Source organism: Phacochoerus africanus, chromosome X (assembly GCF_016906955.1).
Source record: "Phacochoerus africanus isolate WHEZ1 chromosome X, ROS_Pafr_v1, whole genome shotgun sequence".
NCBI classification, from domain to species: Eukaryota; Metazoa; Chordata; class Mammalia; order Artiodactyla; family Suidae; genus Phacochoerus; species Phacochoerus africanus.
Genome location: NC_062560.1, coordinates 96,587,131 through 96,600,542, shown reverse-complemented (window position 1 = coordinate 96,600,542; position 13,412 = coordinate 96,587,131). Strand labels below are relative to the sequence as shown.

The 13,412-nt window shown below is 39.7% G+C and overlaps 1 protein-coding gene across 3 annotated transcripts in view; it reads left to right on the top strand.

Annotated features, from left to right (window-relative positions):
• LHFPL1 (LHFPL tetraspan subfamily member 1) overlaps window positions 1-13,412 on the top strand; it is a 62,571-nt gene that overhangs the window by 19,893 nt on the left and 29,266 nt on the right. For 2 of the 3 annotated variants that reach the window (XM_047764830.1, XM_047764829.1), the window contains exon 3: window positions 3,140-3,238. The exons of the other annotated variant lie outside the window; for it this stretch is intronic. In XM_047764830.1, coding sequence (XP_047620786.1) covers window positions 3,140-3,238 — 99 coding nt within the window. The remainder of the gene's footprint in view (window positions 1-3,139; window positions 3,239-13,412) is intronic. 3 annotated transcript variants of the gene reach the window in all.

The following is a 13,412-nucleotide window of genomic DNA, read 5'->3' as shown; positions in this document are numbered from 1 at the left end:
ATCTCCAAGGGCTTTCCTTTTCTAAAATTCTATGGCTGGGAGTTTCCATCATGGCTCAGCAGTAATGAACCCAGCTAGTATCTATAAGGATGCGGGTTTGATCCCTGGCCTTGTTCAGAGGGTTAAGGATCAGGCATTGCTGTGAGCTGTGGTGTAGGCCTGTGGCCCATAGCCTGGGAACTTCCATGTGCCACAGGTGCGACCATTAAAAAAAAAAAAAAAACTATGGCTGTATCAGGTGTCTAGAATGATCTCCTACCCCTAGGATGATCCCCTAGCTTCTGGAGACCCCTTCAGAAGCCTTCCCCCTTGGGCAGTGGGTAGGCAGAGCATACTCTGAAACAGGTGCATTTATTTAGCAATTATTATGCATCAGGTGCCAAGGGTGTATAGTTGAGGATAAATATGGCCCCACCCTTCAAAGAACACACACTCTAGTTAGAGACGCAGACAACAAACAGTTGTTGAAGGATATATATCACAGAATATTTTTGTTTTTTGTCTTTTTAGGGCCATACTCACAGGATATGGAGGTTCCTAGGCTAGTGATCAATTCAGAGCTGTAGCTGCCAGTCTACCCCACAGCCAAAGAAAGCAACGCCAGATAAAAGTTGTGTCTGCAACCTACCCCACAGCTCATGGCAGCGCTGGATCCTTAACCCATTGAGCAAGGCCAGAGATCGAACCTGCGTCCTCATGGATACTAGTCAGGTTCGTTAACCACTGAGCCACAATGGGAACTCCATCACAGAATATTTTAATCACAAAAGTAAGCACAGTGTGCTACTGGAACAGTGGGAAAGAATATGAAACTTAGCCTGGGGTGGGCATTGGGATTGGTGAAGAAAGGTTTCCTGGAGGAGGTAATTAATCCCTACTTGAACTCCTTGGTGTAGTAAGGTTTAAGGAGCAGGGGGATTGAAGAAGCTGGAAGGAGCCTCCTGATATGTTAAGAAAGGCTCTTGGCCAGCACAGTCTCCTGCTTGAGAAATCAGAGTTCATGCTAGTCCCAGGGATCTGAATGTGGAGGTTGGAAAACAGAACTTCTTTAATAAACTCGTGTTCTTTTCTTCCTCATCTGTGTGGGAAAGCTCACTTTTTATTAACTCTTCTCTCAGAAGGTAGACACTGAAAGCAGGAAAAGGCTTAGGTTTCCTTTCCAACTTTATCCTTAACCCATTGCGTATTCCCTGGGCTCGCAAGCAAACTCTGGCTCATATCTCCTCATATTGTAGGGTTTCCGTTTATCAGTGGTTAAAAAATAGAAGTGTTGTTCAATTGTCACTGGATAAATTCCAGAGCCTAGAAAAGTCTTTTGAGTGACCAGTTTCATTTCCTTGAAGACTATGAGAAAGATAACAGTGTCTTCTAATTTTAAGCATTCCACTGGAGGGAATTTCTAAACTTAACTGGTCATTCTTTTAGTCTCTAAACTCTGTCAGAAAGTTCTGTTTTTCTGTTTAAACCCTTCTTGATATTTCCCTTAGGTCCTTGTCTTTTTCTCTGGCCTCACTGAGTATTGAGAACAGCTGGTTGCCATGTTGCAGATAAGCGTAGGGAGTGCTTTGAGAGCTTCCACAAGCCTTCCGCTGAAGGCAAAGTGGGCTTATTAGCTTCTCAGAATGTATATGGAATCTTCCTCAGTGAGAAAAGAGAAGTTAAGGTGAGGCCAACAGTCCCTGGAGCATCCTGCATTTCACTGGCTGAAACAGAGCTCCAGAACCTCTAAATATGCCAGCCAGTCATCACTAATGAGACACCTTCCTTGTGGAAGCTCTGTGTTGTGTGTTAGGTTCTACATCCACACATGTGGCTGGTGACTATCCCATGACCTTTGGTATTATACTCGAGTATAGAATTCTTGTACTTAGGCTTTCTTGGAGTAAGTAACAGAGACTTACTCGAGTTTTCCCAATGAAAAGGGGGTTTCTTATAAGAAAAGTGGAACTGGAAAGCCATTGGGAAGGATTGGGTTCTCTAGCTCTTTCATGAGAAGTATGGATTTTTCTCTCATGGTGGATCTGCTTCCTGCCACTGTGTTCTCTACCTCTACCAATCAGTGTGCTCAGGTTATGCAGAATTGATGTCCATTCATAATTTTGGGATGAACTTAGCTTCAACTTGACTTAGACTTGATTTTACCTCCTGGTGTTTTTCCCTAACTTCTGCTCCATCTGGTAATAGCTCTGCATCTCTACATTTCCTGATTAAAATTTCCAGGGACAAGAATTTGGCCCAGCTATTCTCTTCAGAGCATTCCTGGCCAATGAATCTTGTTTTTATGTCAGATACCAATGCTTAGTACAAGCCATGGTCACCAAAGGCACAGGAGCAGTCATAGGTTATAAAACATAAACTTAGGCAGTGAGCAAAAGCTGTGGATGAGGCAGTTGTCCTTAAACAGCAGTGTCAGCAAGCTGAGCCAGATTTGTATCTCTGGTCAGAAAAGTAAGGTTATCACTAAAATCACACAGAGTCTCCCTGGGGTAACTAAATGACCTAAATGAGATGGAGATGAAGGCAAGGGGCACAGTGGAAGGTATTAGAAGCCAAAGAAAGTTGGAATGCTTAGCATGAAGTTGGAATGATTTCTCAGAAGAAGGAAATGTTTCTGGAAGAGGTAAATGTGATGCCTCACTCTCTGGGAGAAGCCTACATAATGTGTATACTTTCTGTAGATCACAGTCTGGCAGCTGACTTGAAGTTGCAGAAATCATGACCTACCTTCAACTAGTAGGGACTGACTTAACTCTTAGAAAAAGCTGAATTGTAGGAAGGAGTAGCAGTCTCTACCTTTACCTTCTGTAAATCATACCAAGATAGAAGAGGAGTCTGGCTGAAGAGGTCATTGTCAAAAACCTTTTGGCTGTGAAAAGTACATTAGCCTGTCCAAGTTCCCAATACTGTCCTTTCTTTATGAGTCGTCCCTTCTACAACATACTGCAACTCACCACCTCCAGCATGGCAAAGGAATCCTGTTGAGCTGGTAGTGTTATGGACATTTAGAGTGAAAGGGAAAAGGTAAACTCTGAGAGGAAGAGGCAGAATTTGAGCTGAGCTAATCCAGAGGGAATGTTGGGGTGACAGAAAACTTGTTATATTTTTTTTCTACCTGTGTGTATGCTTTTTTTTTTTCCAGGATTGCTGATAAGCTCAGGCTGTGCATTATACCCCTTAGGATGGAATAGCCCGGAGGTAATGCAAACATGTGGGAATGTCTCCAATCAATTTCAGTTAGGTAAGGTGGCCTGGGCAGGATGGCAGTGATGGTTCATTGGGAATCTGTTTTTCAAAGTGCTCTTGGAGAGACTGGTACTTGCTAGTGGTGCTTGCCTGAGTCTGCCACTATATTAGCTTGTGGGAAATGGTGGCTTGGTCAGACTCAAGTGGCCTTGCTAATTTACAAGGGTGGAACATAAATTCTACTTCTTTTAAAAAAATTTTATTGGAGTTCCCATTGTAGTGCAGCGGAAACGAATCTGACTAGGAACCCCAAGGTTGCGGGTTCGATCCCTGGCCTTGCTCAGCAAGTCAAGGGTCCAGCTTGTGGTATAGGTTACAGATGCGGCTCGGATCCTGCATTGCTGTGGCTGCAGGTGTGGCCCTGAAAAAAAAAGACAAAAAAAATTTCATTGTAGGTGATTTACAATGTTATGTCAATTTCTGCTGTATAGCAAAGTTACCCAGTGGTACATATATATAGATTCTTTTTTCTCACATTATCCTCCATCATGTTCTACCACAAGTGATTGGATATAGTTCCCCTTGCTATATAGCAGGATCTCATTGCTTATCCACTCCAAATGCAATAGTTTGCATCTACCAATTCCAAACTCCCAGTTCATCCCACTCCCTGCCCCTCTCCCTTGACAACCACAGTCTGTTCTCTAAGTCCATAAGTTTGTTTCTTTTCTGTAGATAGGTTCATTTGTGCTGTATATTATAGTCCAGATATACGTGATATCATATGGTATTTGTCTTTCTCTTTCTGACTTACTTCACTTAGTATAAGAGTCTCTAGCGCCATCCATGTTGTTGCAAATGGCATTATTTTGTTCTTTGTTATGGCTGAGTAGTATTCCATGGTGTATATGTACCACATCTTCTTTTTTTTTTTTTCATTTTCTCTTTTTTTATTTTATTTTTATTTTTATTTTCCCACGGTACAGCAAGGGGGTCAGGTTATCCTTACATGTATACATTACGATTACATTTTTCCCCCAGCCTTTCTTCTGTTGCAACATGAGTATCTAGACAAAGTTCTCAATGCTATTCAGCAGGATCTCCTTGTAAATCTATTCTAAGTTGTGTCTGATAAGCCCAAGCTCCCGATCCCTCCCACTCCCTCCCCCTCTCATCAGGCAGCCACAAGTCTCTTCTCCAAGTCCATGATTTTCTTTTCTAAGGAGATGTTCATTTGCGCTGGATATTAGATTCCAGTTATGAGTGATATCATATGGTATTTGTCTTTGTCTTTCTGGCTCATTTCACTCAGGATGAGATTCTCTAGCTCCATCCATGTTGCTGCAAATGGCATTATGTCATTCTTTTTTATGGCTGAGTAGTATTCCATTGTGTATCTATACCACCTCTTCCGAATCCAATCCTCTGTCGATGGACATTTGGGTTGTTTCCATGTCTTGGCTATTGTGAATAGTGCTGCAATGAACATGCGGGTGCACGTGTCTCTTTTAAGTAGAGTTTTGTCCGGATAGATGCCCAAGAGTGGGATTGCGGGGTCATATGGAAGTTCTATGTATAGATTTCTAAGGTATCTCCAAACGGTTCTCCATAGTGGTTGTACCAGCTTACATTCCCCCCAACAGTGCAGGAGGGTTCCCTTTTCTCCACACCCCCTCCAGCACTTGTTATTTGTGGATTTATTAATGATGGCCATTCTGACTGGTATGAGGTGGTATCTCATGGTAGTTTTGATTTGCATTTCTCTTATAACCAGCGATGTTGAGCATTTTTTCATGTGTTTCTTGGCCATCTGTATATCTTCTTTGGAGAAATGTCTATTCAGGTCTTTTGCCCATTTTTCCATTGATTGATTGGCTTTTTTGCTGCTGAGTTGTAGAAGTTGTTTATATATTCTAGAGATTAAGCCCTTGTCGGTTGCATCATTTGAAACTATTTTCTCCCATTCTGAAAGTTGTCTTTTTGTTTTCTTTTGGGTTTCCTTTGCTGTGCAAAAGCTTTTCAGTTTGATGAGGTCCCATGGGTTTATTTTTGCTCTAATTTCTATTGCTTTGGGAGACTGACCTGAGAAAATATTCATGATGTTGATGTCAGAGAGTGTTTTGCCTATGTTTTCTTCTTGGAGTTTGATGGGTCCTGGTGTCACATCTTCTTAATCCATTCATCTGTCGATGGACATTTAGGTTGTTTCAATATCTTGGCTATGATGAATAGTGCTGCAATGAATATAGGGGTGCACGTCTCTTTTTCACTGAAAGTTTTGTCTGGATATATGCCCAGGGGTGGGATTGCTGGATCATATGGTAGCTCTATACTTATTTTTCTGAGGAACCTCCATACTGTTCTCCATAGTGGGGTACCAATTTGCGTTCTACTTTATGTCTCTCCACATCATTTATGCACTTTTACCCAGAGTCATGTGACTGATTTGGGGCAACCATATCTATAAAGGGATTCCAAATTCTTAGAGACTACTGATCTGTCATCCTCTGAATACATCTTACCCCCATTAGTATTTCTTCTAGGCACTGTTTTCCAAATGCAAATCAACAGTATCTCTTCTCACTCTCCATTGAGGATATAACAAGAGGTAAATTGTTTTACATCATGCATTAGAAACTTTGGTTAAACATTGGGAATTGTTATGGGCATTTTCACACTGTTACTGATATGTTAATGACAAAAGGTATTAAATATTAAAATGGCTGACAGGAGTAGCTATGGACTCTCCTAGGGCTGCCAACTTCACTGAGAATGGCGTAAGTTCACTACTGTGAATTGGGACTGTGTTAGACTCTAACTGGAAGATTTCAAACTATTTTTCCAACCTACCATGATGAGAGAGAGTAGGAGGGGAAATGTCTGGGTTTCCTTGAGTATTCTTGATTGGAGGAGAGGATTTTGTAACAATGAGACCACACATTCCCTACAGCTTATGCTCTAATATTTCACTTTTCTTTCTGTTGCTTCAGATGGTTCTTTGAGTTTCACTTAACCCACTTTCGGAGGAAAGAGTTTTTTTCCTGTACAAACATAGCATAAGGGAAGGGCTACATAGAATATATGATGCATGTAGACCCCAGCCTGTCCAGTGTTCCTGGCTCAGGGCTGGGCTGACTAGCAAATATAATACTTCCACCATAGATGAAAGGATGAGTAAATACCTTGGGGGTAGGTGCTGAAGAAAAAAGAAGCATGCTGCTGATGCTGCCAGCCAAGGTAGAAAAAGCTGAAGATTTAACTCATTTCTCCCATTGGTTGTTAGTCCTATAATTCTACTTTTTAAAAATAACAGCTTTATTGATAAATAAATGGGCAAATTTTATGGTATGTGAATTATATATTTATTTATTTATCTTTGCTTTTTAGGACTGCACCCGCGGCATAGGGAGATTCCCAGGCTAGGGGTCCAATCGGAGCTACAGCTGCTGGCCTACACCACAGCCACAGTGACGCAGGATCGGAGCTGTGTCTGCAACCTACACCAAAGCTCACGGCAATGCCAGATCCTTAACCCACTGAGTGAGGCCAGGGATTGAACCCACAACCTCATGGTTCCTAGTTGGATTTGTTTCCACTGCACCATGATGGGAACTCCAAAATTTGACCTTTTAAAGTGTACAATTAGTGAGTTTTAGTATATTCACAAGGTTGTGCCCTCATCACCACTACTCAATTCCAGAATCTTTCCATATCCCCTAAAAAGAAACCCCTTCCCCATTAGCATCCACTCTTCATTACACCCTGAACCCAGCCCCTGGCAACCACTCTTAATTTAGATTTGCCTACTGGACATTTCAGATAAACAGAATCATATAATATGCAACTTTTTGTGTCCGGCTCCTTTTACTTAGCATAATGTTTTTTAAGTTCATCCATGTTGTAGCTTGCACCAGTATTTCTGCTTTTCATGGCTGAATAGTATTCCACTATATAGATGTAACACATTTTATTTATCCAATTATTGTTTGATGAATACTTGGGTTTTTCCACTTTGGGGCTATTATGAATAATCCTGCTATAGAAATTTGTGTACATACTTTCGTATAGAATTTTTTTTTTTTTATTTCTCTTGGGTAGCAGGATGATAGGTGTGGAATTGCTGGGTCAAATGCTGACTCTACATTTAAGCCTTCTGGGGAAATTCAAGGCTATTTTCCAAAGTGACTGCCTCATTTTGCATTTCCACTAGCAATGCACAAGTGTTCCAATTTTCTAAAAACCTTACCTACATTTATTTTACATTTAAAAAATTATAGCCATCCTAATGTGTGTGAAGTAGTATCTCATTGTGACTAATTTGCATTTTCAGATGACTGATGATGTTGAGCATCTTTTCATTTATTTATTGGCTATTTCTATATCTTTGAGAAATGTCTATTCAAATCTTTTGCTGGTTTTTAACTGGGTCCTTTTTTGTTGATTTGTAAGAGTTCTTTATGTATTCTGGAAAAAAGACTCCTTTCAGATTTATGATTTACAGGTACTGTTTCTCATTCTGTAGGTTGTATTTTAACTTTCTTGATGACATCCTTTGAAATACAAAAGTACCTAATTTTGATGAAATCCACATTTATCTAATTTTTCTCTTGTTGCTTGTGCTAAGAATACAGTATTGCCAAATCTAAGGTCATGAAGACTGTTTTGGCTATTCTGGGTCCCTTGCATTTCCATGTGAATTTCCTTGTCAATTTCTGCAGAACAGCTGGGATTTTGATCAAGGTTGTGTTGACTCTATAGCTGAGTTTGGGAAGTATCTCTATTTGAGCAATATTAAGATTTCCAACCCATGAACACAAGATGATGTTCCAGTGAGTTAGGTTATCTTTAATTTTTTAAATGATATTTTGTCATTTTCAATATATAAGTCTTAAATTTGTTTGGTAACATATATTCCTGGGTATTTTATTCTTTTTGATGATGTTATACATACAAATGTTTCCTTTATTTTTGGATTACTCATTGTTAGTGTATAGAAATACAAATAATTTTTCTGTATTTACCTTGTATCCCGCAACCTTGCTGAACTCCTTTACTAATTCTAATGATTTTTTTAGTAGATTACTTAGGATTTATTACATATGAGATCATGTCATCTGAGAGAGTTTTACATCTTCCTTTCCAGTCTTTTCCTTGTATAGTTTCCCTGTATAAAACCTCCAGGGCAATGTTGAATAGAACTTGTAAGTGAATATCCTTGTCATATCCCTGATCTTAAGGGTAAAGCTTCCAGTTTTTGACCAATAAATATTGATGTTGGCTAGTTTTTTTTTATAGATGGTTTTTATTAAGTTGATAAATTCCCTTCTATATATTCCTAGTGTAAGTGTATTCATCATGAAAAGTACTGGATTTTGTCAAATGCTTTTTTTCACACCTAGTGAGATGATTATATGTATTTTATTGATTGATTTTCATATGTTAAACCAACCTTGAATTTCTGGTATAAATAATAGTTGGTCATAGTGTGTAAATCCATTATATATGTTGCTGGATTTGTTTTGCTAGCATTGTGTTGAGGATTTTTACATCTATATTTACTAGGAATATTAGTTTGGAGATTTCTTCCTTGTGATGTATTGGTTGGATTTGGGTATTAGCAACTTATTCTAATAGAAGGACTTGCCACTTTGATTAATATAAAATGCCAAAATGTAAAATTAGAGATGTGATTTACATGTCATTTGGCAGTTTTCTGCACCAATTACCACCACCAAGGACCTAGTTCCCAAATGGGCAATTTTGTATGTGGTCGCCTCTCCCAAGTTGATAGCCTTCAATTCTGTTTACCACAGGATAGTTCCTTTTCTCTTCTTTCTTTTACTCAGTTTTTAAAAATTATTGTTTCTCTCTCCATTGCATTTCTCTCCTTTACTTACCCTCTGCGCAGCACTGTACATTTGCCTAAGGGCTGTAGCTCCACTCTCCTTAGTGTACCTGACACTGTATTGTTCTGTGACACTGAAGGGATGAAAGGATTGCAGAATCCTGCCTGAGTCAAACCCTCCCAGTTCTTTTTTTGAATTGCATTGCATTCTTCCAATTGTGTTAGGTGTCTCTCATTCTCCTGAGGCCCACATCTCCTGCCCATATTTTCCAATTACATGCCTCTATCTTAGCAACTTCTGGTTAATACTGAAAAAAAATGAGACAACCTGTGTTATTCCTAACCCACCATTTCTAGTCAGATCCCCAAACATACATGACAATGAAAACTCTATTAACCGTTGTTCTTTTGCAACACAGAGGTGCCAGGAGCAGCAGTAAAACATGTAATAGTATTAAAAGGAAATCTTTCACAATGTGATATGAATTCCAAGCTTGTGGATACTAATATTTGGGAATGCCAGTGCTAGAAGTACAGCCTTTCTCCTTAGACCTTTCTTTAACACTCTGGAGATTCTGGCAGTATGGGAGCATCCTTGCACACATTATATATTGTATGGATAGATGAGTGAAATAGCAGAAAAGTACCTTGAGTGTCCGGTGTACAGGCTTGTTGTTCTTTTTTACTTGATAGGCAGCATGTATACTGAAATATCATAGGCTTTGGAGTCAAAGATCTCAGCTGGTATACAGGCTTTGCCATCTGTGTAGTATGGAGTAAAGTTGTTTGATATCTGTGTCTTAGTTTCCTTCTCTATAAAATAGGGAATACCAATAATACTTGCTCTATTGTTGTTCTTACAGTGAATAATAAAAAGGTATATTGAGGTACCTAACACAGTGTTTAATGGTTTTCTTTACAAGATAGCAGAGTAGAATGTGCTGGAGGGCAGATGGTCAAATGATGACATTCATTACTTTGATTCTGCTGTAGCCTCTATACTCCACTATGTGCTCTGCATCTTGGGAAGGGAGAGCCAAGAAAGACATGGACCCTACCTGAGGAACAAAGCTTCTGACATTGCCTAGCTTAAGAGAGATAAAGGGATGAAGGGGGCGGGGGCCGTGGCGGGGGACAATAGAAGCAGGCATTACCAGTTGGCCAGGGTGATCTTAGAGTAAATGACTAGATTTCTCTGATTTTTTTTTTGTCTTTTTTGTCCTTTTAGGGCTGCACCCACGGCATATGGATGTTCCCAGACTAGGGGTCTAATCAGAGCTGTTGCTTCTGGCCTACGCCACAGCCACATCAACACTAGATCCAAGCCACGTCTGCGACCTACACCACAGGACACAGCAATGCCAGATCCTTAACCCACTGAGCGAGGCCAGGGATTGAACCCGCAACCTCATGGTTCCTAGTCGGATTCGTTTCCACTGGGCCACGACGGGAACTCCCTCACTCTGACATTTTGAATGGCCTCCTGCAACCTCCATTGTGAAGATGTTACACTCATATCTTCAAGTTCTCTTTCCCTATGCTTCCCATTCAAGTTACCCTAAACTATCTCCACAGTTATGGCTTTTAGTCCTAATATGAATTATCACAGATATAACTTGTACTAAAGCAGCAATCTTGATATCTGTGGTACAGTGGGTTAATGATCCAGCTTGTCTCTTTGGAGGTGCTGGTTCGACCCCTGGCCTGGCACAGTGGGTTCAGGATCTGGCATTGCTGCAGCTGTGGTGTAGATCACAGATGTGGCTCGGATTTGATCCCTGGCCCAGGAACTTCCATATGCCATGGGGGTGGCCGAAAAGTAAAAAAGATAGTCATATATGCTTTGATACTCTTCCCATAGAAAGGCCAAGTCTATCTCTACTTTCTATCCCCTGAATCTGGGCTGGCCTACCTAGAACTGCTTTAACTGATACAGTATGGCAGAAGTAACATCAAAGTCGTCCTAGGTCTAACCTCTAAAGGACTTGTAGTTTCCATGTTGATTTCTTGGAGTTCTGAGCCATCATATAATTTTTTATATTATATGACTACTCTGCTAGAGACTACATGGAAAGTCCTGGAAATACTTGGATACAGAGAGAGGCTCAGCTGAGTCAAAACTTCTAGCCAATACTGCCAAGGCACCAGACATGTGAATGAAGCAGTCCTGGACCCTCCAATACTAGCCATCTGAATACCACTGAATGACCCTTCTTGATGCCAATTGCAGAAGTATTGCTCAGCTGAGCTCTGATAAAATTGTGACTTGCCAAGTATATGAGATATAACAGCATGGCCGTTATTTTAAGCTACTGTGTTCTGGAAGTGGTTAGTTATACAATAATGTGTAAGCAGACAAATACCAAATCATATGCATACAAATTTAAAATTATTTTTAATCAAAAGTAATTTACATATGTGACAAAATGAAACAGTACATAAAGGTTTAAAATGCAAAGTTGGTCTTTTTCCTGACCCTGATACAATTCCTCAAAGAGACCATTACATTCCTTTCGTAGCTCTCCAGAATTTTTTTCTGTTTTTAAATGATTTTTATTTTGTTCATTATAGTTGGTTTACAGTGGTCTGTCAATTTTCTACGGTAGAGCAAAGTGACCCAGTCACACATACATATGTACGTTCTTTTTCTCACATCATCCTCCATCATGCTCCATCATAAGTGACTAGATATAGTTCCCAGTGCTAGACAGCAGGACCTCATTGCTTATCCATTCCAAAGGCAATAGTTTGTATCTATTAACCCCAGATTCCCAGTCCATCCCACTCCCTCCCCCTCCCCCTTGGCAACCACAAGTCTGTTCTCCAAGACCATGAGTTTCTTTTCTGTGGAAAGATTTATTTGTGCCATATATTAGATTCCAGATTTAAGTTATATCATATGGTATTTGTCTTTATCTTTCTGACTTACTTCACTTAGTATGAGAGTCTCTAGCGCCATCCATGTTGTTGCAAATGGCATTATTTTGTCCTTTTTTATGGCTGAGTAGTATTCCACTGTGTATATGTACCACATCTTCTTAATCCATTCATCTGTCAATGGACATTTAGGTTGTTTCCATGTCTTGGCTATTGTGAATAGTGCTGCAGTGAACATGCAGGTGCATGTATATTTTTCAAGGAAATTTTTGTCCAGATTTATGCCCAGGAGTTGGATTGCTGAGTCATAGTTCTATGTTTAGTTTTCTGATGTACTTCCATACTGTTTTCCATAGTGGTTGTACTAATTTACATTCCCACCAACAGTAGAAGAGGGTTCTCTTTTCTCCACACCCTCTCCAGCATTTGTTATTTGTGGATTTATTAATGATGGCCATTCTGACTGGTGTGAGGTGGTACCTCATTGTAGTTTTTTGAGTTGTATTTCTCTAATAGTGATGTTGAGCATTTTTTCACGTGCTTGTTGGCCATCTCAGAATTTTCAATAAATGTAAGAATGTATGTTTCTCTGCATATCTTTAGTTTGTCCAACCAAGAACATATTATGTATCTATCTAACCGTCTAGCTATCTATACTATTCTGCACTTGGCATTTTTCACTTACCAGTATCTCTTGGAGAGCTATCAATATTTACAGATCTCCACTCTACATTTTAGACACACCCTAAATTTTTCCTATAGAGTAGCATAAATTCCATGAGGGCAGGGATTTTTTTTCTGTGTGACTATGTAACTTGCCCAAAGTCATTCAGCTGGTAGAGTGGCAGAGCTGTAATTTGAATTCTAGAAGTCTGGTCTAGGTAATACCATCCAGTAGAAATTTCTGCAGTGATGAAAATGTTCTGTGTCTTGCTGTTTCATGTGTTAGCCACAAGACATTGGTTATTGTTGAGCAGTTGAAATGTTAGGTGTGTGGGACTGAATTTTTAATTTTATTAATTCAAATTTTATTTAAGAAATATTTAATTTTAGTATTTTACTTAATTTTATTAATCAATTTTATTTTATTAATTTAAATGAAATAGCCACAATGTGACTAGTGACTACCACTTTGTACAGCAGGACTCGAGGGTCTGGTACACTCCTCTATAGAAAAGAAAGAGCCTACTAAGGAGACTCAGAAGGAGGAGCTAGAGAAAATCAAGTGTGTGGTGTCACAAAAGCCAAGAGAAAGGGAATGTGTCAAAGAAAAGGGCATAGTGTTTAATGCTGCTGCAAGTTGCTATGTGAGGATAGAGAAGTAGCTATTGGAGTCACCTAGACAAAAGTGACCTAGATGAGCAGTTTTGGAGTTATAGCTATTAGAGGTATTTTGAGATGAGGAAAATGAAAACAGCATGTGTAGATAGTTCTTTCAAAAAGCTTTGCTTTGAAGGAGAGCAGAGAAGCTGTGCAGTAGCTGGAGGAGAATGTGAGATGAAGAGAG